The following is a 25,520-nucleotide window of genomic DNA, read 5'->3' as shown; positions in this document are numbered from 1 at the left end:
TAGTTGCAGAATGACTTATTTCTTTTGGATTGCTGATGTGTCTCTTGTGTTTCTGGTTACTTAATTCATTTTCCCACAAGTAGTATTTGGGCATTGGATTTTAAAGTCAGTAAAGGGCTCAACTCCATGTGGTTAATATTGACTGTAATTACCCAAAAAGTACAAGTACAATAGCAGTGCTTCAATAAGTCCAATAATTTTCCTCCAGAGTTGGAATTAATAGCTGTTTCTTTGGTGGAACATTAGATGAAGCAAATGGATTTCATTTGGGGGCACATAGCTTATATGAGTTTTGATTGCTCTTTCTTTTACCAGGCTTGTAGAATTGGATTCTTGGAAGTTAAATGAAGTATAGTATGGCTATTCTGTAATAAGAGTGTGTGTGTGTGTGTGTGTGTGTGTGTGTGTGTGTGTAAGTTGAAGACACTTTTAATTGTGAAAGGCTATGCACAGTTTGTTATTGCTATCTTGTTGATTACAGCTAATTTTTTAAATAGTTTTTTTTTCCTTTTTTTTTTTTTTTAATCCTAGCACAGTGTAGCATTGTTAGATGTTAAGATAGCCTGTCACATACCTGGGTTCTCCCCGACCCTTTCAGGTATTAGCAAATTACTTCCCTCAACTTTAGATTCATTACCTATAAAATGGGTAAGAGTCGTACCTGCCTATGTGTCATTGCAAAGACAGAATGAGTTGATGTAAGTAAGCTCCATACTTGGCACTGTGGTTCCCCATTGGCTTTGTTTTCACACAGTCCTTGGTTCCAACCCTAGTTTTACCACTATCAGCTCTGCAGGTCACACTTCTCTGTTATCAATTAAAAAACAGAGTTCTAGTGTCTGCTTCTCAGAGTTGTTTACCTGTTGAATACAGTAATTGATTAAAACAGTGTCACATGGTAATGCACACTAAAATTTGCTACTGTTGTAGTGGTTATCTTTCCCCAATGTAACTATATTTTGTGCTGACCTATTTCATTATGTTGTGAAATTAAGCTTTTATCTTAGCTTTTCCTAAAATGTTTTCCACAAATATTGTTAAATATTTAATGAGGAGTTATTTTTTATAATGTATACTTGAGTCACACTGAAAAGGAAAGTCAAAGAAATTGTTTAACTTATGGGATTTCGTAGAGCCATTAATGATAATCTTCATGTGTAAGCTGGTGTGCCAAACTTGCTTGACATAAGTCGAATCAGAGATGTTTCTCTCCATATTAGTGTTCTGGGGAGAATATGGTAGGAAACAATTGCTTTTACATATTCTATGTGGGCCAGACTGTCTAGGCTATGCTTTAAAATGAAGAAATAAGTATCATCAGATTTTTAAAATGATGTAATTAAAGGTTTTTTTGAACTTTTTGCAGGAGGAAGGAGGTACTGCTACAGGAAAACTTAGTAAAGCAAATTTTAGTTTATTTGTTAAGCTCAAATTGTATAATAGGATTACTCTCGTTTTGTGTTTTTATTTTAGCCATATTAAATGAAATTTCTTACATGCTGAAAATATTTTTAAGTTCAAAGGTATACCAAGTTGTTTTTTGTTTTTTTGTTTTGTTTTGTTTTGTTTTGTTTTGTTTTGATTTGGAACTAGGTCCTGGATCCCTTAAACTCAAATACTGTTATTATCAATGAGTATGCTTTTATGATTAAGACTTTGATCATTAAGACTTCTTTTTTATACTCTATAGCTTACTGTCTTTTAAAGTGAAACTCTAGTTTTAATATCAAAATAGTATACTTGGAACATGTTTCTGCATGAACCTTTTCCTCATCCCTTTTCTCCCCCCCCTTGTCTTACACCAGTGAGTTCCTTCGGGGTTACTCCTGCAGTAGGTGGACTGTCATCGGGGACAGTTGGGGAAGCTTCGACAGCCCTGAGTTCAGCAGCCCAGGTAGCTTTGCAGTCTCTCTCTCATGCAATGGCTTCAGCCGAGCAACAGCTGCAGGTGCTGCAAGAGAAACAGCAGCAGCTTTTGAAGCTTCAGCAACAGGTTGGAGACTCTTTGGCTCTTTGTTCATGCTGTCTCTAAACTTCAAAAGCTGAAAAAAGTACTGTAAAAATGACCATTATTTTCATAAAGGAAAGTAGGTTGACCGATCTGAGCTAATCATTTTCTGCAAAAATTGAGGTAATGTCTTTGTGATGTATCTAAGTGTTTAAAAATTATATAAGTAAATTTCGTTTGACAAGTATCTGATGGAATATAATTGATATGGGGGGGCAGGCTTTTAGTAAAATTCGTTGTAACTCTGTTTAAACACTCTTGGTCAAACGTTATGGTTACCAGTTACTATTTTTACAGATTGACTAACCTAAAATATTTTAAAGATGATTTGCAGTCATGTGGATTAAAATTTAGTAGTAATGACAATTGCTTGGGAGTTTTTGTTGTTCTCTAAATGCATCCCATGTGGTTCCAGGTGACAAATTGTATCAGGTTAGGCAACATGAGAGTCCGCCTCCTCCTGTTAATATTTCGTTCTGAGTAGAACTGTGTTTCCTTATTTACATGCACTTGTTCTTCTTTCTTTCCACCTTTGCTTTGTTGCTTTGTGGAAGTCCAAGTTTCCGAAACACAAGGAAGTTTACATCAAATATTTAATGAAGTTCATATAGTGAGGAAATGTGGAGTCCATTTTTATTTAATTTCATTTTTATTTACCTAGGATCTAGTTAATCATGTTATCTTCATAAAATATTCCTGTGTAGTGTTCCCTACAGTTCAGGTAGGCAGGATCAGTCTACATTTGTTGCCTTTACTTCTTTTACAGAAAGCAAAGCTGGAAGCCAAGTTACATCAGACAACAGCTGCAGCGGCTGCCGCAGCATCAGCAGCATCAGCAGTAGGTCCTGTTCACAACTCTGTGCCTTCCAACCCGGTGGCAGCCCCCGGATTCTTCATCCATCCATCTGATGTTATTCCACCCACTCCAAAAACAACACCACTTTTTATGACTCCACCACTCACCCCACCCAATGAAGCAGTTTCCGTTGTGATTAATGCCGAACTTGCACAGCTTTTCCCAGGCTCAGTTATTGATCCCCCAACAGTCAATCTTGCTGCACATAACAAAAATTCCAACAAGTCCAGAATGGTAAATTCTTATATTTTAAATAGGTGTTCGCTTAGACATTTAAAAATATTATGATGTATACGCTAGCTTGAGAAGGCAAAATTTTATTATGCCAACTTGATACATCAAATTAGGTTGTTTTCTAAAATATTACAGAATATACATCAGGAGATGAGACTTGTTAATTTGATATACAGTTACTAGTTTGTATAGAGCAAGAGTAATATCAATATAGAGTTATACTTTTTTCTCTTCTAGAATCCACTTGGTTCTGGTCTAGCTCTTGCAATTTCTCATGCTTCACATTTTCTTCAACCTCCACCTCACCAGTCCATTATTATAGAGCGAATGCATTCAGGTAATCTTTGACTTTCTTAAGATATTTTTGTTGCCTATTCTGCTAGCCCTTTGAATCTTAATATTCTGCAGTTTGATTTTCCTTTGCAAGTAAATCACATCTGTTCCCAGGTAAGTACATTTTACCAGGAGTAGGCACTACATAAGGCTCCAGCTGTGCATTCACCATGTTGGGTGGCAGAGTGCTACTGGGTAGGTTGACTAGTTCTGTCCAGACTGTGGATTTCACCTGCACATGGGTCTTGCCTGTTGAACTCTGATGGACATGACCATCTACCTCCATTGTAGCTGCTCAATTATCATTACACTGGAAGTTACGCTTAAATATTCTTAAGACCAGCATCCTGATGTTGGAATCATTTCTAGAAAATAGCAGATAGACATACTGCTGATTTTAGTAACTAAGTAAAATTAATAACACTTCATGGTCTCTTGATAATTCAAATTCTGCCTAAGTTTGTGACATACTTACATGCTAGCAACCCATGACTGGGATAGATGCTTTCAACTAGAATATGTTTTCTAATAAACCACAGGTGATTTTAACCTTATCATCCTACCAAACTACTAGTTCTGGGCTTGTGCTGCAGCAGAATTCAGTAGAAACCCACAGTGTGTTCTATAGTAGAAAGTAATATGTGTATAATGCATACTGTGGCACTTTCTATCATATGAATAGTTTGCTTTATTGCATTGCGATGTTTCTTCTTTGGAAGAGAGAGTTTTTTAAAAAATATAAAGTAAAATTTTTTTGTTTTTAAATGATTTTCAAGTTTATTTCTTTGTTACTGAGAGAGAGAGAGCGAGAGAGAACACAAGCTGGGGTGGGGCAGAGAGAGAGGGAGATACAGAACCCAACGCAGGGGTCGAACTCAGCAGCTGTGAGATCATGACTTGAGCTAAAGTCCAACACTTAACTGACTGAGCCACCAGGTGCCCCTAAGGTAAAATTCTTAATGGTGTTTTTTGCTCAACTAATCCTTCATTGGTATCAACATTAGCATTTGTAACATTTAGAGTGTGATTTGTTGTGGAGTCTTATGGAATGTGAGCAGTTTTTTACACTGCAGTTTGGTTTTTTTTTTTTCTTTTTTTATCATTGGAATTGAATGTAGGACATAGAAGAATTGTGTTCTTTGTTATTTAATAGTTTTTCTGTCTAGGGAAGTATTGGTAACTACTTTGTTTGCTTTTAAACTAGCTCCATTGAAAACTAGTTCTAGAAGTTCAGTTGATTCCTTCACTGTAAAATGTAGCTGGTAAGGTTATTAGGTGCTCCTCACCCCAACCTGGTAAAGAAGAAAAAGAACTATATGATTAACAATGCTGTCTACTGTTTCACTAATTGGGCTTATTCTGAAATGTATATGAGCTGAGATATGCAAATCTGTTCTTTCTTCCATTCCTCTGTGATCATTTTTGCCTTTCATTAATGTGCACATCTCAACCGTGCTGCGTGCGATTCTAGTGTTTACACGAAGAGGGATCCTGCCTGTTTAGTGTGGTCCTTGAGAATAAGCCATATGCTTTGCCTGGAACTGAGCTGAAGAGACAGTGATGTGTCACTACCTGGGCAAAAAACAGTGTTTGAGATAAGATGTATTTGTCTTCTTTGGAGGACCTTCCTAAGGGATTTTTTATAGTGGCGGTGCTGACTGCATGTGATTTCTGCCTTGTAATTTTACTTTACATTGTAACCACAATGTAGGATCTAACTCCATAAGAAGTTAAACAAGGCCTGAGAAAACTAAAGTAACACAATTTGGTATCATTAATGAGTCTAGGTGGGAAAGTTTTAAAAAGTGACCAAATGATTGAAAAAAGAGCAGATAGATAACTTTTAAGAGTTCATCTATCTACTGTTTTTGATGATACAGTTTTTCTACTCTGATGTTTTAAATTAAGCTTCGGGGCACCTAGGTGGCTCAGTCGGTAAGGCATCCGACTTTGGCTGAGGTCATGATCTCGCGGTTTTTGGGTTCGCGTCCTGCTTTGGGCTGTGTGCTGACAGCGCGTAGCCTGGAACCTGCTTCAGATTCTGTGTCTCCCTCTCTTTCTGCCCCTCCCCCGCTTGCACTCTGTCTGTCTCTCTCAAAAATAAATAAACATTAAAAAATTTTAAATTAAGCTTATATGCACAGTTGATTGTCACAGTAACAAACTTACTCTTGTGTATTTTTTACTTCAGTCTTACCTAGCATGGATTGAAGTTTCAGAAAATTTTCAAAGGCTACTTCCTCTTTCTACTTATTTGTTTGTAGTTTAATAAGTTGATTTCGGATTTTAAGATGAGTGTTCCCAACTGTTTTTGAATGTATCTTTTGGTTAATTGAAACAATGGTATTTTTTGTCACCTGTTGCTCTCTCTGATAGGAGCAAGGAGATTTGTGACCTTGGATTTTGGCAGACCAATACTATTGACAGATGTATTGATTCCCACTTGTGGAGACTTGGCCTCCTTGTCAATTGACATTTGGACTTTAGGAGAAGAGGTGGATGGGAGGCGACTGGTAGTGGCAACTGACATAAGCACCCATTCACTAATTCTGCATGACTTGATACCACCTCCTGTGTGCAGATTCATGAAGGTAAAAGACTTCAAGACAGTGAATTGATAGGCTTTCCATGTTTCTGACAGGTTATGAAAGATACTTAGACATATAGTTAAAAAGTATAACTATCTTTTAAAATCCATTGCTCAGAATTTTATTTTTTTGCAGATGGAGTGTATGTATACTTATGTTTTGATTTGTTTTGTTTTTTATTTCATTTCAGATCACTGTCATTGGACGTTATGGAAGTACAAATGCCAGAGCCAAAATCCCATTAGGATTTTACTATGGTCATACGTATATCTTGCCTTGGGAGAGTGAACTGAAGTTAATGCATGATCCTTTAAGGGGAGAGGGTGAATCTGCAAACCAACCGGAAATTGACCAGCATTTAGCAATGATGGTTGCTCTACAGGAAGATATACAGTGCAGGTTATTAGAAAATTGCAGTCTATTTTAATCTTATTGAAACCTTTTATATTGTATGTCTTGCATATATTTTTCAAGAAATGTCTTTTCCTAGTTGTATAGAAAAGAACAATAGGACAGGGCACCTGGCTTAAGTCAGAAGAGCATGCGACTCTTGATCTTGGGGTTGTGAGTTCAAACCCCACTTTGGATACAGAGATTACTAAAAAAAAAATGTGAACTTAAAAAAAAAACAAAGAAGAAAAGGAAGTAGGAAACGGATGTTACAGTAATATTTGATAAATTAAAATATTGTGATTAAATAACTGGCTTAATGACTGATGAATTCTTTTTAATGGTTGTAGAGATTTAATTTTCAGTGTACATTTATACATATATATCAGAGAGAACATTGCAGGAATTATTTTGTACATTTTTTGTTTTTATTTACAGGTATAACTTAGCTTGTCATCGACTGGAAACTCTTTTGCAAAGTATCGATCTTCCTCCTCTCAACAGTGCTAACAATGCACAGTACTTTCTGCGAAAACCAGACAAGGCAGTTGAGGAAGACAGTAGAGTTTTTTCTGCCTATCAGGATTGTATTCAGCTACAGCTTCAGCTGAATTTGGCTCATAATGCAGTGCAGAGGCTCAAAGTAGCTCTAGGTACAAGTCGGAAAGTGTTAAGTGAAACATCAGATCCAAAAGATTTGATTCAGACGTCTTCCACAGAGCAGTTACGTACCATCATCAGATATTTATTGGACACTTTGCTCAGTCTTCTTCACTCTTCCAATGGTTTGTATTTGGCTTAAGTTCTTTAAATGTTAGAAATGTGTTTGATGTGATTTTGTTGCATGTTTTGTTGTTGTGTTAATATTTCCTGAGTGTTGCTCATTTTGATGTCCTTTCTAAAGTGACTATGAAATGTGTTTAAGTTAACTCGTTTTTTCCTCCATATTTTTACTTGTTTTTGTTTTAAACGGATTTTCGATAATTTTCTTGAGGTTTTGCTGTTGATGTGGCACATCATTTTGTTATTGGCAAAACATTAAATATTGTTATTGTGAAAACTGTTACTAAATTGCTACCCTAATATACTGTCATTTTCTAATAACAGGAGCTATTTTTGATCATTACACATGCACTCACAAACACACATACTCAGCTAACTGATACACCCAACTCCACACATAAGAAATACAGTTGATTGAACTGCTAGATTTTCTCCTCCCCAAGTGTTTAACAATTAAATTCTTCATACGAAGAATAAAGAAATGAATAGCAAAATAAATAAAATACAATTGTGTACTGAATCCTGGTAAAGAAGAAAGTGTATTTAGGTATGCTGATACTGATACTACAGCATACACTTAAATAGGAAATTTTATTGTTTTCTGTTTTGTAATAGGACACTCTGTTCCTGCAGTTTTGCAGAGCACATTTCATGCCCAGGCCTGTGAAGAGCTTTTTAAACACTTGTGCATCAGTGGAACACCAAAGATACGATTGCATACTGGTCTTCTACTTGTTCAGCTCTGTGGTGGTGAAAGATGGTGGGGTCAGTTTCTTTCTAATGTTCTTCAGGAACTGTACAATTCAGAGCAGCTTCTCATCTTCCCACAAGATAGGTAGGTCAGAAGATACTGGAGTTGTTCGTTATTAGTAATTTCTAATTCTCACAGTCATTGCTCAGATTTTGAAATCCTACATATGTGGATCCTGAATGGGGAAATGAAACATGTCTTTCCAGGGTTTGGGGAATGCCTAGCAAAACGCATATTGAAAATTACACATGATATAACCAGACTACCTTCTGTAGTTTTGTAATTGAATCTGTGGAGTTTATAGGTCTCTGTTTACAAGTATTTCCTAACAGATTATGTTACTTTATGTGTTAAACGCATTTTCTGGGGACTTTGATAAAGTTCTCTTCTTGATTTCTTATTTAGTTAAAAAATACAACCTGTAGTTTGAAAAGAGCCAATTTTAACATCATAGCTCGAGATATAAATCATGCTGAGAACTACATATCCTATTGTTAAATGTCAATGTAAATTATTTTTTTAATGAGCAAATTGATTCATACTTAGTATATCTTTTTTTTTTAGGGTATTCATGTTGCTCTCCTGCATTGGTCAAAGATCACTTAGCAATAGTGGAGTATTAGAAAGCTTACTTAATCTGTTGGATAATTTATTGTCACCTCTTCAGCCGCAGTTACCCATGCATAGGAGGACAGAAGGTATTATTTCAAGTGGTCATCTTTTGTAAAAACATAAGATTCCTGTTACTACTGCTTTCATAAAATGGCTACTGTGAAGTACCTATTTGAATATTCATCATGGCACATTTTGTTAATATTTCTATGATGTAGACTTTTTAGAATGTAGACTTTCATGTGATTGACTGCCATGTGGTTATTGCTTTAAAAATCTATTACCTTTTCATTATTTGAATTTTGAATTTGGGAACTATTATGTTTTTCCTATTTACTCTCATAACTAAGATCAAACTCTAATTTTAATGTTCATTTTTGAGAGAGAAAGGTAAAGAGAGAGAGAGAGAAAGCACCTGAGCAGGGCCGAGGGGCAGAGAGAGAAGGAGACACAGGCTCCAGACCCTGAGCTGTCAGCACAGAGCCCAACGCAGGGCTCGAACCCTTGAATTGTGAGATCATGATCTGAGCTGAAGTTGGATGCTTAACTGACTGAGCCACCAGGCACCCTTCAAACTCTTATTTAAGTCTCTCTTAATTTAAGGCACAGTTGCTATTCTGGTCATCGTATTTCATTTGAGCAACAAAATTGTTATTGGAACAAAAACTTGAGAATGTAGTTCAAAAAACTTTATGAAGGCAAAATTGAGCGATTTTTTTTATTTAGTTATCTGTAAGTCTTAGACTAGGACCTTACACCTTATTTCCTAATTTATAAATTATTATCTGTTGGATTCAACCTATAACTAAGAATCTATTCTCATACCATAAAGCATTTGTCTTCCATTACATTCAGTATGTTCCTCAATTTGGCCGTAAGTTCCAATTTTGAGGCTTATTATAAGTAAATGTTAATGTTAGCAATGATACAGTATATTTTAAATTTATAAAATGTCTTATTGCATAATTGTCCTCTCAGACTTCATTAGAACTCTTAGAGTCACCTGATTGTTTTTTCCCCTGTCATCTCTTCTTAGGAGTACTGGATATTCCCATGATCAGTTGGGTTGTTATGCTGGTGTCCAGGTTGTTGGATTATGTGGCAACTGTTGAAGATGAAGCAGCAGCTGCAAAGAAACCTTTGAATGGTAAAGACAGGGAAAGGTTTCTGACAGGTATCAGAAGTTTATAATAATCTGTTGGTGGGGATTTTGAGTGAGTACACAGTTGTTCCAGAACTGGCTATTGGCCTGGAGATTACAGCTGTATGTAATTTATCTAAAGTAAGAATTAAATATACCAGGAATCTGTTTTAAGGGTAGAATTTATTTTTGAAGGGCTTTCTGGACAAACCCCTTATCTGAGCATGACTTTTAATGTCTAAATACAACTGTGTTTTTCATGAGGTATTTCCAGGCTCATTTAAACACTTTCTAATACCATACATATCAGTGAATTTATGAATAGGAAATCTTTGTTATTTTAGTATAGTGTGTCATTCTATTTACCATTATGGAGTATAGTTCTAATTGACTATAAGGAGCTTTTATGCTTAGATATGGAAATTACCAGATTTACTTATTTTTTGTTTTTGTTTTTTATTTTTTTGAGTTTCAGTCTTTCCATAAACTTTTGGGGCATAGAAAAATTTAAAAGTTAAAGGAAATCAAGCTGTAAGACAAATTATTTTCTTCTTTTCTTCCAACCTAATGACACTTTTCCTAAAGGTTTTGGAATAGCTCCATCTTAAATCTAAGTGCCATAAAATTTGAATTTTATACATTGTCAGGACCATAGTATTAAAAAAGATCCCTCAGAGTGTTTTCTAGATAAATCAATTGATTATCATTTGATAAGTCAAATGGGGCCCATTACTTTTGGTAAAAGGGTGGGGTATTTTATTCATATAGAGAAAATATGTTTTAAATATTTAGAGTCTTTGGCTCAATTTACTGATTTATGGGATATAGAGGTATCTACAATTATATACAACTGTCATATAAAGTTGGAATATTACAGTATTGAAGGTCTTAGTTTTTATTTATATCATTAAGATAGTATGGAAATGCATTGGTGGAAGACATTTTTTGTAGGTTTTGAAGAATTTGAATTGACTTGACTAATGGATATTAGAGAATAGGGAAGAATCTTTAGGTTAAGCAAGCATGAACAAGTAACTGGAGATTACTTCAGGGGTGGTTCAGGGGTGGTATTGAGCCTGAATTGAAAAGAAGAATGATACTTAAAGTAATAGTCTGGACACGTTTTAAAAAACGAGAGTAAGTCGAGCTACACAGCATAATTTTTGAACTGTTTAACCTTATTTTTACATTTGTAAAGTCAGATTATTGAACGCCCTCTTTTTGGGTCCTTGCATTAACGTATGGATTTGACATAGGCAGTAGTGAGCATTTATTGTTTGAATTGAGTTACATCAGTACTGTGTTGTACAAAGATTAATCTTAAGCAACTATGGAGAAAGATGGCTGTTTTCTTAAAGGGAAGATTGGAGACAGAGAAAACTCTGATCTTAAAGTCATTTAGGATCTGGATTAGCCTTTCTAGGGTTATATCTTACTACCAGTTTCCTTAAAACTGCTTTGTTGTGATTGACATGTTTATAAATTTGTGTTTTCTAGGTGTGGAAAATACTTAAAAACCACATTTAACAGAATTATTAATAAAATGTTTTTTTGCTCTTATAGGTAACCAGTGGAGTTTTATTAACAATAATCTGCACACTCAGAGCATAAATAGGTCTTCCAAAGGCAGCAGTAGCCTTGATAGATTATATTCCAGAAAAATCAGAAAGCAGCTAGTTCATCATAAACAGGTAATTTTCAATATACTTTTAAAATTTTAATGTTTGAGAACATTGCTTTTGACATTGCATGAGATAGACTTACTGTCAGATCTCAGGTATGATATTTAATGAGGTACTTAGGGAAATTAACAGTTGTGAGACAGAGCTTCCTTATTCGTAAGATGGCAACAGTTTGTAGTTTACAGATTTTTGGTGAGGTCCTTTAAAGTGTCTACCTCTTTACATCTCTGTTTCTGCCATTCTAAGTGAGAGGCTGTCATTTTCTTTTGTCTAGTTAAAAGGCCTCTCACCCTTTTTGTTCTCAGTCATACGTTATCATGTCATTTCCTTCTCTAATTCTCAGTAGCTTTCAGTTGACCTGTGCATGCAGTTCAAAGTCCTTAACATGGCTTGATGGTGTCTATCATCTGCTTCCTCTTTGTGCCTGTCAGGTTTGAATTTTAGTCTAGCCCTACTGAATTTGAGTTCATAAACCACCAGTTTCTCATCCAGGATTTTTGTATGCGGTGAGTTTCCTCCCTTACCACATAGGATAACCTAACTTACTAGGCATTAGTTCAGGCATTCTTTTATTTTTTTTTTTAAGTTTATTTATTTGTTTTGAGGGGGCGAGAACGAGCGAGCATGAGCAGGGGAGGGACAGAGAGAGAGAGGACCCCAAGCAGGCTCCATGCTGTCAACGGAGGGCCCATGCGGGGCTCGAACTCAGGAACCGAGACCGGACCTGAGTCGAAATCAGGAAATGAGGAGTCGGGCGCTTAACCAACTGAGCCTCCCAGGTGCCCCTCAGGCATTAGTTCATATTCACTTCCTCAAAGAGGTCTTCTCTGGTTTCTAAATTAGGATAGTACCCCATACAATGTGTTTCCCATGTGTCTCGTATTTTTCCTTTCATTATATTCGTCATAAATTTTGGTAGTGTCTTTTGTTTTGTTAATATGAGATTTGTGTGTTTCGCTGTGAGTGAATGATTTCTTGAAGTCTTGTTAGGAGTCATGCAGAGTGCTCTTTTTTACCTGCCTTTTTTTCCCCTCAAAATGGTATTTTTGAGATTCATCCATATTGAGTATATCACTGATTCTTTTTATTCTTGAGTACTCTTCCATGAGTGTTCCAGAATCTGTTTACCTATTTTCCTATTGATGAACGCTTTAGTGTTTTTTCTTTTTGAAATACAAATATGCATGTATGTTTCTTTCTCTGATTAACATGCAAATGTTTGCATGTACACACATTCAGTCTTTCTTTCACAGAAAGAAGGTCATGTATTAGAATGTGGTTTTTGTTATAGGACATCTGTGCATATATCTGGATTTTTTCTTACGTGGTTCCATGATCTCTCTTGAAATTACACATAAAATTTGGTCCCTGTGCATTGTACTGTGTAGAAGTGAATTTATAGCCGACATCAGATTCTTGTGAGCCATTGTTTTATTATTATCATTTTTTTAAAGGGGTCTTTCTCTTTTCTCTTACAGTATATGCCAGGTTATATACTATATCCTTGATACCTAGAATGGAGCCTAGTGTCTTACCAATAATTATTTGCATAATTGATTTAAACTGTAATGAGAGTTTATATGAAAATCCTTAGGATCTGGCAAGTTTGTGAAAGCTTTGGGCTTTTTTAAAAAAAAAGGACTTAGCACTAAATTTTAGGTTTCACTTATGTTTTTTTTGACTAAGCTGTTTGATCTTTTGCAAGAAAAATGATGTGAAGCTTTTCTTTCAGCCTTTTTTTTTTATTATTAACTAATTGTGTGGTAATAATTTGCATCCTTTTGAATTCAGCTAAATTTTATTGAACACTTAATGTTTATGTTTGCTGTGTTTAATTTAGAATATGAAGATGGAAAGCAAAGCTAGAATATAACCCAGTGGGTTTTCCTTAGTAAAATATTACTATTTTATTCTTTACTGTGAAGGACGTTATTGGGACAGTTGGTAAAACTTAGAATGGGGTGTGAAGCATAGTTGGTAGTAGTGTATTAGTAGTATTCTCTGATTTTGATGGTTTTATTATGGTTTGCAGAAAGATGTTGTTTCTAGGAAGTACATACAAAAGTATTCAGAGGTGATTGGCCATCAGTTTGCCAACTTATTCTCAAATAGTTGAGAAAAAAATGTCTTTTTTGCAATAATTAAAATTGCTGATTAAGATTGTGATTGTTTTGAAACACATTAAAATTATGTATTTTTTATTGTAATTGTATTTATTGTAGAGGTTTTAGAATAGTTTTCTGAAAATACTGATTTATGGTAGTTCTCACACACACATATGTTGATCATCTAATACATGTGCATACTGGTTTTAATTTGTGATATGTTTTTCTTCATATATGGAGATTATAGCTAAGTGAATATTTCTTTATAGTATATTAATTTTTCACCCTGATAACAAAAATCTCTATCAAAAGTAGAAATTTTGGAGATGTTCTTTGAAGAAGTAGGTTTAAGTTTTTAACAAAATATTCATTTATAATCATGGCTATTACCTTCTAGTGACTTTGTATTTAGAATAATATTCTGCATATATGGCTATATGGGGATGTGGTGAAGTCATTCAGTGGATTTTTAAGGCCTTCCTGTGCAGAATTTTTTTCTTCTTTGTTTTGGTCTGTTTGTTCATTGGTACTGACTGGTGGTTGCAAGGGGTTGGAATTTGGGCAGATGGGATGGGAGGGATGTGGGGTGGGCAACATAAAAGAACAACATGAGGGAACCTGGTGGTGATGGAACTGTAGTGGTGGTTCATGTGTCTATACATGTGTAGAATTCTATACAAATAAGATAGACAAACACAGACATACACTTAAAAGAGTAGAAGTGAAACTAGAGAAATCTTAATAAAATTGGTGTATTTTAACAATGTCAACACTCTGATGTGGTATTACAGTATAGTTTTACAAGATGTTATCACTGGAGGAAAATGGGTAAAGTCTTCAAAGGGTCCCTGTTATTTCTCACAACTACATTATCTACAGTTATCTCAATAAAATTTTCAATTAATAAAAAATATAGATATTCAAAAATTACACTACTTTTGAGGGAGATGGCCATAGAAACAAAGCTGAGAATGTTATACAGTAAAAATATTTCCCCACATATTTAAAAATACTTCTTGCCCTCCAAAAAAATACCTATCAGTCAATCTCATTAGGGGCTTACATAAGAAAGTCTTCCATTTATTTTCCTTTTCCCAGGGGTAAGGAATTGGTTAAGTCTAGTTAGAACATGGACATAACAGTCAGGATTTGGAAATGACTTATCAGCAATGCAGTTAAAACTGGAACTTGAAGGGAGTTTTTTATTCCATTATTTGAATGTATTAAATCTTTGAGGTATATATTAATTTACTTTGTTGTTTTTAACACTGTTAGCTTAATATAGATTAAAAAGATTAACCCTTTTTTTCTTTCTTTAAGCAACTTAACCTATTAAAAGCTAAACAGAAAGCTTTGGTGGAACAGATGGAAAAAGAAAAAATACAAAGTAACAAAGGATCATCATATAAACTTCTGGTAGAGCAAGCAAAACTAAAGCAGGCTACTTCAAAGGTATGATCTATGCTTTTTAATGTAATTATTTTGGAAAAGTCACTTTTTCTTTTAATATTTTTAATTGAGTAAAGTATCTTTAATAATAATTAAGAAACTTAAATATATATTATTCAGTTTATCAACAGAAAGATCTATTATACCCCCCCCCCTTTTTGAGGGAAGGTAGCTTTTAACTCAAGGAAATATGTGATAAGTGTGGATTTACAGTATGTTTCCAGTGTGCTTACATTTATTTATTTATTTATTTATTTATTTATTTATTATCTTTATTTTGAGAGACAGAGAGTACGAGTATGGGAAGGGGGCAAAGAGAGAGAGGGAGACACAGAATCTGAAGGAGGCTCCAGACTCTGAGCTGTCAGCACAGAGCCTGACTCAGGGCTCAAACCCACAAACCATGAGATCATGATCTGAGCTAAAGTCCTACGTTTAACCTGCTGAGCCATCCAGGCGCCCCCTGGTGTGCTTACTTTAAAGTGGATTGTGTTCCAGTAAATTGAAGATAAAAGATTCAAGGAAGTGTATAGTTTAGTTAATGTGTTCTTTCTTTTATTTTTTATTTTTATTTTTTTTTAAGATGTATTTATTTTTGAGAAGAGAGAGAGCATGAGCGGGGGAGGAGAGAGAAAGAGGGAGATACAGAATCTGAAACAGGCTCCAGGCTCTGAGCTGTCAGCACAGAGCCCAACGTGGGCTTGAACTCACGGACCATGAGATCATGACCTGAGCCGAAGTTAGACACCCAACCAACCGACTGAGCCACCCAGGCGCCCCTTAATGTGTTTTTTCTAAGTGAAAATCAAATCCTGTGATTTGTAAATAAAAATTTTAAATATAACTTAATATTTTTTTTTTATTAAAAAGTTTATTTTTGAGAGAGAAAGAGGCAAGGCGACTGTGGTGGAGAGGCAGAGAGAGAGGGAGACATGGAATCCAAAGCAGGCTCCAGGCTCTGAGCTGTCAGCACAGAGCCTGAGGTAGGGCTTGACCCCATGCACTGCAAGTTCATGACCTGAGCGAAATCAGACAGTTAACTGACTGAGCTACCCAGGTGCCCCAGTTAATATTTATTTTTTAATTTGGGGGCGGATAACACATATAGCAGCCAATTTTGTTTATTGTGTTTCTTTAAATACGAAGTTATTATTCCATCAGGTTTTGAAATAACTTGAGTTAATACTCTATAGTTGAAGTTATATTAATAGGTTTATCATCCACCTTTTCTGAATTATGTTTTGGGTGTTTTGGTAATTTTTATTTAAGATGTTGGATTTGACCCAATGTAGCCTTAATGTAGAATTTCACTTTTTGGAAATGAAAATGAAAGTCTTCCATTTATTTCCCTTTTCCTGTGGGTGAGGAATTAAGTCTAGTTATAACATGGAGATAACAGTCACGATTTGGAAAGGATTTATCAGCAACATAGTTAAAACTAGATTTTGGGGCACCTGGGTGGCTCAGTCGGTAAGCGTCCGACTTCAGCTCAGGTCATGATCTCAGGTTCATGAGTTCGAGCCCCGCATCGGGCTCTGTGCTGACAGCTCAGAGCCTGGAGCCTAAAACAATTAAAAAAAATTTTTTTTAATTAAAAGAAAAAAACAATTAGATTTTGCAGGGAATTATTTATTCCATTGGTTGGATGTATGAAATCAGAAAGTAATATTACTTATGAAGCTTACGGTTTATCTAAAATTTTGTTCTTTAAAAGTTGTAAGTTTTCTGAAGTGGCTATTTTCATCTATAAATAAATTTATAGTGAAAGAATGTTTACTCAGTAAACAATGATTTAGGGGCACATGGGTGGCTCAGTTGGTTAAGCCTCCGACTTCGGCTCAGGTCATAATCTCGTGATCCATGAGTTCTAGCCCTGCGTGGGACTCTGTGCTGACAGCTCACAGCCTAGAGCGTGTTTCAGATTCTGCGTCTCCCCCTTTCTCTGCCCCTCCCCCGCTCACTTGCGCATGTGCACGTGTTCTCAAATATAAATAAACATTAATAAACACTGATTTAAATACTGTAAATTTCTCTATGCAGCACTTCAAGGATTTAATTCGGTTACGTCGGACAGCAGAATGGTCCCGTTCTAATTTAGATACAGAAGTTACAACAACAAAAGAAAGTCCAGAGATAGAACCACTTCCATTTACCCTGGCCCATGAACGTTGTATTTCAGTAGTGCAGAAACTTACTCTGTTTCTTCTCTCCATGGATTTTACATGTCATGCGGATCTCTTACTTTTTGTTTGTAAGGTAAGTAAACTAATAGGCGTAATTTATAATTACAGACTTAGAGGGTAAGAAAAAGAAAGACTGCAGTCTTTGATTGATTTTTGATTAAGAGAAATAATAGTGCTTTTATTGGTTTGCTTTATGTAATTCAGGTTTTTATTGTTGTGCCTTGAAAGACTGAAAAAGTAGATTTCTTAGTAGATGTGATTTCTATTTTTAACCTAGTTAAAACTCTAATGTCGATCTGAAATGCCTATAAGGTAGGTATGTCTATCCTCAACCTACCTTTTTCTATTAATTAAAATAGGAAGTACACAAATAAGTGTCAAATTATCGTAATGAGGGGTTTTCATGCCCTGAAGGCTTTCTTGTAGCATATTCATTGTTTATAAAAATTATTTTTAACCATTCCACCAGGATTTTTAATGAGATTTTAATATTTGATCCATGAAAATACATTTCTTTGCATTTTATCTCAAGCAATTATTTTGACACTGAAAGCATATGTCATTAATGACAACTATTATTCCAGCTGTTTGTTTTTGGAAAAAACACATGTAATTGATGTTTAAATGTATGGCTTTATAAAATGTTGGCTTTATAAAATGTATGGCTTTATAAAATATTGCAGGTTCTGGCACGCATTGCAAATGCCACGAGGCCAACTATACATCTGTGTGAGATTGTGAATGAACCCCAGCTGGAAAGACTGCTATTACTTTTGGTTGGAACTGACTTCAATAGAGGAGATATATCTTGGGGTGGTGCTTGGGCTCAGTATTCCTTAACTTGTATGCTACAGGATATATTAGCAGGTTTGTGTGGATTTATTTTTCATAAGGTATGTCCAAATTAGCTGGTCATGGCTTGAATAAGTAACATTTAAAAGAAACTGTAACCCAAAGTGTAAAAGTCTACTTAATGTATCAGTAGCAACCATTTGGAATGACTTTTGTATTTAATTATGTTGGCAGTTGTGATAAATGTCAAGTCTTTATGGAGGAGTTATGTTGTTAACAGAAACATTAGAGATAGTCTGTTTCATTATTATTATCAGCAATGGGCTGCTGTTCTTTATGTGACCTTGAGGGCTCTGTGTGCCTCATTCCTTTCATCCATAAAATAAGGATAATAAGAGTACCTTCCTTATAAAGTTGTTTTAATGAATAAGTGAGTTAATATAGGTAAAGGGACTATCATAACTCCTAGTCATATTATACAGTTTGTGTTTTCTACTCGTTACTTGTCCTTAACACTTGAGGTTAGAGCGGTGGGTCCTAGCATTTGCACAGGTAGGTGGAGAATCTTTTGCCTCAGTCTTTCATAGGTGGTCGAGCATACACGCTGTCATTCTCTAAACTGGAGGAAAATATGCTTTCATATGATTTTGATATTGGCTAAGAAATTATTAAAGCGGTTATGGCTCTTTTCTTTCATACAGGAGAGCTGCTGGCTCCGGTAGCAGCAGAAGCCATGGAGGAAGGAGCAGTGAGTGATGACGTAGCTGCAGCAGCTGGTGACTCTGATGACTCCCTGCAGCAGTCTTCAGTTCAGCTGCTGGAGACTATAGATGAGCCTTTGACACACGATATAACGGGTACCTGCACCTTCTTTAAGTTTTGTTTATTGAAGGTAGCCTTTGCTCTCTTTCTCTCTCTTTTTTAATGTTTTATTTATTTTTGAGAGAGAGACAGAGTATGAGCAGGAGAGGGGCAGGGAGAGAGAGAGAAAGAGGGAGACACAGAATCTGAAGCAGGCTCCAGGCTCCGAGCTGTCAGCACAGAGGCTGACATGGGACTTGAACCCATGAACTGTGAGATAGTGACCTGAGCCGAAGTCAGACGCTTAGCCAACTGAGTCACCCAAGCATCCTTGAAAATATATTTCAAAATGCAGAATTTTAGCGCAGCAGCAAATTAATTAATTAATTAATTAATTAATTTATACATACATATATACATACATACATACATACATTTATTTTTGAGAGACAGAGAAACTGAACACACATAGGGAGGGGCAGAGAGAGAAGGAGACAGAATCCAAAGCAGGCTCCAGGCTTCAAGCTGTCAGTACAGAGCCCGATGTGGGGCTCGAACTCACAAACTGTGGGATCACAACCTGAGCTGAAGTCAGACACTTAACCAACTGAGCCACCCAGGCGCCCCTAATTTTTATATTTTTGTATTAGGGTTTTGGCCTTAAATGTGATACATTAGTTAAATATGGTAAATATGTTTCGATTCTCTGAATGAATGCTTATTATAATAAAATGCTATCCTTTCATAATATCCTAGTTATTTTGAGATGGTCTGATTTGGCTGTGTTGAAGAAAATATAATCTAGAAAACAATTAAAGATCATGTATTAGTAAAGATGGTAAAGTTAAAGACTACTACTCTTTAAGGTCCAGCCTTTTTGGTGTATTCTTTTTCTTGTTTCTTTGTTTTCTGCTGCTTTAAAAACTGTATGTGTATCTTAGTTTGTACAATTCTTTGCTCCTTTTTTTTTTTTTTAAAGTTTATTACTCTTTTGAAAGAGAGCATGCACGCAAGTGGGGTAGGTTCAGAGAGTGAGGGAAAGAGAATCCTAAGCGGGCTCTGTGCTGTCAGGCATGCCGCTTGATCGCATGAACCATGAGATCATGTCCTGAGCCCAGATCAAGAGTCAGACACTTAACCGACTGAGCCACCCAGGCGTCCCTGCTCCTTACTTCTTAAGAGTCTATTTTAGTTATTGTCCTGTATGCTACATGTGCTGTGGTCACTTCAACCGTTTGTTATTCTTCAGTCTTAGGTGTTGTAATAATTTTATCCTTTTTACCTGATAATCCTTGTGTCTGGAATAGACTTCCTCCTGTTGTTTTCAGGATGGACTCTTGATCTAAGATTCACATAAACCTTGTCCTCCTCCAAGAAGCTTTTTCCAGCAGCAGCGGCAGCAGCGGCAGCAGCGTTGGGCACTCTGTCTTTGCTGCTGCGTTCCACTCTAGATGGTCTCTGGTAGCACTCATCATGCTGTAGTTGATGAAATTTCTGCAGTGTGTCGTCACTTTCGAACTTCGATTAATGTATTGGAGAGGAGATATCTGTCTTCACACACTTAAACCCTACAACAGGCTGGCATGTGCTAGGCATTCTTTAAATAAATGTTGAATAAGAGTGTGAGAAGGATGGGAAAGTAAGGTTTATTGTAAGGCAAAGCAGGCTAGTTAGGAATTTTGAGACATCTAAGAGCCTAATAATTTCTGATTCAAAGTAGAAAAGTAAGGTGAATAGCAGCTTTTCCTGTAGGAGCTGCTGGATTGAGAGGAGCATGGCCCTCTCCTCTCCCTGTGATGGTGTGAACTTGTCCACTGATTCCAGTATACAAAAATGTTACTTTGCCTGCTGTGTTCAGGGCTTTCACTTGACCTGATACCATGAACTTTGTTCGCACCAACTTTTGCAGAAACAACATATAGCCCTAAGCTGTTGGTGACTTAGCAGGTCGTCACCACCCATCCTGAGTTTTGGGGTACTGGCAGAGCCGTGGCTCAAATCCCCAGAGTTCGAGATGGTAGGACTCACTGTTCTGGCCAGGGTTCTTCTGGAAATATATGTCTTGCGTATTTGGCTTGCATGTTTGTACCAAACAAAATGTGGCACCCTTGGTGCAGAGTGAACATAGCACAGAAGTGACAGGCCATCTGCTCTGCCCTGGCTGCCTCAGGCCTACCAGCGCTGGTCATGTCTATATATCATCGTATTAAGGAAGTTCCCGAACTTCCTTTGGTGGTTGAAGATAAAGTTCAAGGCTACAAGACTACCAGAGAGGCTGTTTCGCTTCTTAAAATACTTAAAGCCTAGAATGATATCAGAAAGGTTATGCCTCTCAGCAAATGAGAGCTGGGAAGGACACAATGAGAAATTGTCATTGTATCCAGTGTAGGGGACCCTGCATTATCTGTAATGAGGACAGTGGTATCATAAAGGCCTTCAGAAATGCCCCTGGAATTACTTTACTTAATGTAAGCAAACTGAACATCTCGAAACTTGCCCCTGGTGGGCATGCAGGACATTTCTGCATATTTGGACTGACAGCGTCTTCTGCAAGTTAGATGATCTGTATGGCACTTGGCATAAGGCTGCCTCCCTCAAGAGCAACTACAACCTTCCCATGTACAAGATGCTTAATACACATCTTAGCAGAATCTTGAAGAGCCCCAGAGATCCACAGAGGCCGCCAAGTACCACACAACCGGAGTCATCGCAGAGTCCTGAAGAAGAATCCACTGAAAAACCTGAGAATCGTGTTGAAGCTAAACCCGTATACACAGACCGTGTGCCGGGACACCATTCTTTGCCAGGCCAAGAATCACAAACTTTGAATGAATAAGGCAGCAGCATCTTTGGAAGCCAAATCAGATGAGAAGGGGGTTCCAGGCAAGAGGCCTCTGGGAGGGAAGAAAGGAAAAAAGGGCTATTGGTGTGAAGAAGCAGAAGAAACCTTTGGCAGGAAAACCGGCTGCAGCTACCAAGAAATCAGCTCCCGAGAAGCAGCCTGCAGAGGAGAAATCCACCACAGAAGAAAAGACGCCTGCTACATAAAAACTTAAATTTTCTTATTCCATAGATGTCATATCATTTTGGATAGCTAATTTTGAATAAAGATCAAAGGCAAAAAAAAAAAAAAAGTGAAAGTAGTCTTACAACTTAAATCTTTGCTTTTCACTTTAATACTGGGCATCATTTCCTAAAATAGTGGATGTAACATAATGAATTATCTACTGGAGGTAATAAAATGGGTAATACTCATTCTAGAAATGGTTAATGATTGTTTTCAGTAACAAAGTTTTGTCCAGCATGATTCAATACGGGCTAATTGCTAGGAAGTCAAATATTACCACCTTGTGTTTTGGGGTTTTTGTTGTTGTTTTGGGGTTGTTTTTTGTTTTGTTTTGTTTTTTTTTTTTGAGAGACGGACAGAGAAAGTGCAAGCAGGGGAGAGGGAAAGACAATCTTAAGCAGGCTCCAGACCCAGCACAGAGCCTGACACAGGGCTCGATCTTACAACTGTGAGATCATGACCTGAGCCAAAATCAAAAGTGGGACTGTTGACTGAGCCACCCAAGCACCCCTGTATCATGTTTTTAATTGTATGTTTATAGATGGATACAATTTTTCACAATTAATAGTGTTTAATTGTCAAGTATAAAAATTTAGAGATGTTTATGTCAGTGGAAACATGTTACATACAAGTGAAGTAATTTTTTCTGAAATTAAAATCAACATATTAGTTAAATTTTATGTTACATACATCATCAGCATAATCGTTTTCAATTATTTGAAGGTGCACCTCCTCTTTCTTCTTTGGAAAAAGATAAAGAAATTGATCTTGAGTTACTTCAAGATCTAATGGAAGTTGACATTGATCCTTTAGATATTGATTTGGAAAAAGATCCTCTTGCAGCCAAAGTTTTTAAGGTATGATATACTATTCTTTGCAATTTAAATATTTCATTTTATACTTTTGGCTTATTAATCACTTAAAACAGGAAAGTATACCTGTTTATCACTAAATGTAATTCATTATTCATTGTTCTCAAAATTCATTAACTTGCAATAGATCTTATAGTAGTTTTTTTTTATAATATAGATGGAGTAATATAAGGAACACATACCCTTTTAATAGCCACTATTATTGTCTTATGTATTAGTAAGAGCCACTAATAGGCTTGGGGAAGTTTAGTTATGGATTACTCAATTTTAGGCAAGGCCAGTGTATTGCAAGTTCTACTTCTGTGTTAGCCTCAAGTTTTTCTAAAGGAGATATACCTCTAATACTTTATATTGCTTCTATTTATGTATAAGAATTTTTTTTTTTAAGTTTTAGTTATTTTGAGATAGAGTATGAGTCAGGAAGGGGCAGAGAGAGTGGGTGAGAGAGAGAATCCTAAGCAGGCTCCACACTGTCAGGAGCCTGATGCGGGGCTCTAACTCATGAACCATGAGATCATGACCTGAGCTGAAGTCGGATGCTTAACTGACTGAGCCACCTAGGTGCCCCGAGATTTTTCTTTAAGGATGCTAATTATCTCTCAGATTCTAATACATTTTTTTTAAGTTTATTTATTTTGTGTGTGTGTGTGTGAGAGAGAGAGAGAGAGACAGAGAGAGAGAGAGTAAGCACAAGTGGGGTATGGATAGAGAGAGAGAATTCCAGGCAGGCTCTGCACTGTCAGCACAGAGCTCCACATGGGGCTCAATCTCAAGAACTGTGAGATCCTCACATGAGCTGAGATCAAGAGTCAGATGCTTAACCTACTGAGCCACCCAGGTACCCCTCTCTCAGATTCTAAATAAATAAGGTACTTCTAGATGTTGGTATCAAATCAAGAGAAAATTACTGAACTATTCCTATAGATCATTAAAATTAGAAGTATGTTTTGGTGATTTAAAGGGGGGGAGCATGTTTATTTTGTAACCCTGTTTGAATTTAGATAGTGTAAATAATGTCACTCTTAGTGAAGAGGTAAAAATAAACCACAGTTCTATTTTTCCCACTCTTTTAAGCCAATAAGCAGTACATGGTATGACTACTGGGGTGCTGATTATGGCACCTACAATTACAACCCTTACATTGGAGGTCTTGGGATTCCTGTAGCAAAGCCACCTGCAAGCACAGAGAAGAATGGATCACAGACAGTTAGTGTTTCAGTATCTCAGGGTAAGTGGGTATTATATTCTAAGTCATGTGCTATTCCTAAAACAAATCCTGATTTCATGTATGCTTTGACATATGAGAAAACGAGGCTGAGTGTGTGCTCTGAGGGTTTGGTTTCCCACATGTGCCATCAGAGTGACACAGATGTGTGTTTCTGTGTCAGTCCGTTTGGAGGAACTTCTGTTTATGGGGCATTTTGTTTCTCAGAATAACACCTCACAAAATATATTTGTGAGTTGTGTGGGATTGACAGGGACTTTAAATTGTGCTTTAATGTATTTTTTACTCATAGTAAACTCGTATTTTGTTTGTAAACAGATGAAACCACACTGAATATTATTTTTGCACTTTTCTAGTCATGTAGAATATATCAGAGTTTTTGTTTTTAATAAAATCTTTGGTTAAATTTTGAAACAACCATATGTTTGCTGAAATGTTGAAGTTTGATACAAAGAATATTTGCTATCCTGAACCATTTGGGAGTAAGTTGCTAGGCTTAAATATTTTTATTTTATTTGTTTTACAAATCAGGGCATTTTTCTACAAGAGCAATCAGGAAGCACATTTCATCAAAATTAGGAAACTAACATTAGTACTAACATTCATATCCCATTCCAGTTCAGCACTTGTGTTTAAATAACATCCTTTATGCTAAAGGATCCAAAGCAAAAAGATGCCTTGTATTTAGTTGTCATACCTCTTCAGTCTCATTCAGCCTGCCATAGCTCTTTTTTTTTTTACATTTATTTATTTATTTATTTATTTATTTATGAGAGAGAGAGAGAGAGAGAGAGAGCGAGTGAGCAGTGGATAGGCAGAGAGAGAGGGAAAGAGACAATCTTAAGTAGGCTCTGCAATGTCAGCATAGAGCCAGACGTGAGGTTTGATCTCACAACTGCAAGATCACACCTGAGCTGAAACCAAGAGTCAGATCCTTATCTGACTGAGCCACCCAAGCACCCCACAGCCTGCCACAGTTCATCAGAGTTCACTTCCATGACCTTAATGCTTTTGAAGATTACAAGCCGGTTATTTTGTAAAATGTTCTTCAAAACTTGGGTGTATGTGTTATTTCCTCATGATTAGATTATGGTCATGTATCGTTGCCAGAAGTATCACTGGTATAATGCATAGATTTTCTTATGTATTCTGTTAGTTGGCTTACGATTTTAATTTGTTCCATGACTGGTGATTTGAAGTTTAATTACTTGATTTAAAGTCTTCTCCCTTATAAAGTTGTTCTTTGTCCCTTGCCAAATAAATTTTTGTGGGTGTGGGAGAGTGGTGCTTCGAAACTATTCTTTTAAAAAAATTAGTTTTGTTTTTTTTTTTAATTTTTTTTTCAACGTTTTTTATTTATTTTTGGGACAGAGAGAGACAGAGCATGAACGGGGGAGGGGCAGAGAGAGAGGGAGACACAGAATCGGAAACAGGCTCCAGGCTCCAAGCCATCAGCCCAGAGCCCGACGTGGGGCTCGAACTCACGGACCGCGAGATCGTGACCTGGCTGAAGTCGGACGCCCAACCGACTGCGCCACCCAGGCGCCCCTAGTTTTATTTTTAAGTAGATTTATGGTTTTCTGTTTTATTCAGTGGGTCATAATTATTATTTGTATATTTGTTGCTTAGTTTTTATTAAGGCAAAATG

General features: G+C 36.4%; 1 protein-coding gene across 7 annotated transcripts in view; it reads left to right on the top strand.

The window, feature by feature from the left end:
* The window catches only part of BIRC6 (baculoviral IAP repeat containing 6), a 224,931-nt gene that overhangs the window by 90,650 nt on the left and 108,761 nt on the right, over positions 1-25,520 (top strand). For 4 of the 7 annotated variants that reach the window (XR_007462427.1, XM_049652325.1, XM_049652323.1 and 1 more), the window contains 16 exons: positions 1,806-1,993; positions 2,775-3,098; positions 3,336-3,435; positions 5,808-6,022; positions 6,210-6,418; positions 6,848-7,194; positions 7,808-8,027; positions 8,508-8,641; positions 9,592-9,729; positions 11,260-11,387; positions 14,804-14,935; positions 16,973-17,188; positions 17,799-17,982; positions 18,609-18,764; positions 22,499-22,632; positions 23,722-23,875. Coding sequence is in view for 6 of the 7 variants with exons in the window: in XM_049652325.1 (XP_049508282.1) it covers positions 1,806-1,993; positions 2,775-3,098; positions 3,336-3,435; positions 5,808-6,022; positions 6,210-6,418; positions 6,848-7,194; positions 7,808-8,027; positions 8,508-8,641; positions 9,592-9,729; positions 11,260-11,387; positions 14,804-14,935; positions 16,973-17,188; positions 17,799-17,982; positions 18,609-18,764; positions 22,499-22,632; positions 23,722-23,875 (2,979 nt within the window). In the remaining variant the exon portion in view is untranslated. The remainder of the gene's footprint in view (positions 1-1,805; positions 1,994-2,774; positions 3,099-3,335; positions 3,436-5,807; positions 6,023-6,209; positions 6,419-6,847; positions 7,195-7,807; positions 8,028-8,507; positions 8,642-9,591; positions 9,730-11,259; positions 11,388-14,803; positions 14,936-16,972; positions 17,189-17,798; positions 17,983-18,608; positions 18,765-22,498; positions 22,633-23,721; positions 23,876-25,520) is intronic. The other 3 variants (XM_049652324.1, XM_049652321.1, XM_049652320.1) reach the window with 2 other exon arrangements.

The sequence above is a fragment of the Panthera uncia genome, assembly GCF_023721935.1.
Source record: "Panthera uncia isolate 11264 chromosome A3 unlocalized genomic scaffold, Puncia_PCG_1.0 HiC_scaffold_12, whole genome shotgun sequence".
Classification (NCBI taxonomy): Eukaryota; Metazoa; Chordata; class Mammalia; order Carnivora; family Felidae; genus Panthera; species Panthera uncia.
Note: the sequence above shows the minus strand (reverse complement) of the source record. Positions and strands in the feature narration are given on the sequence as shown.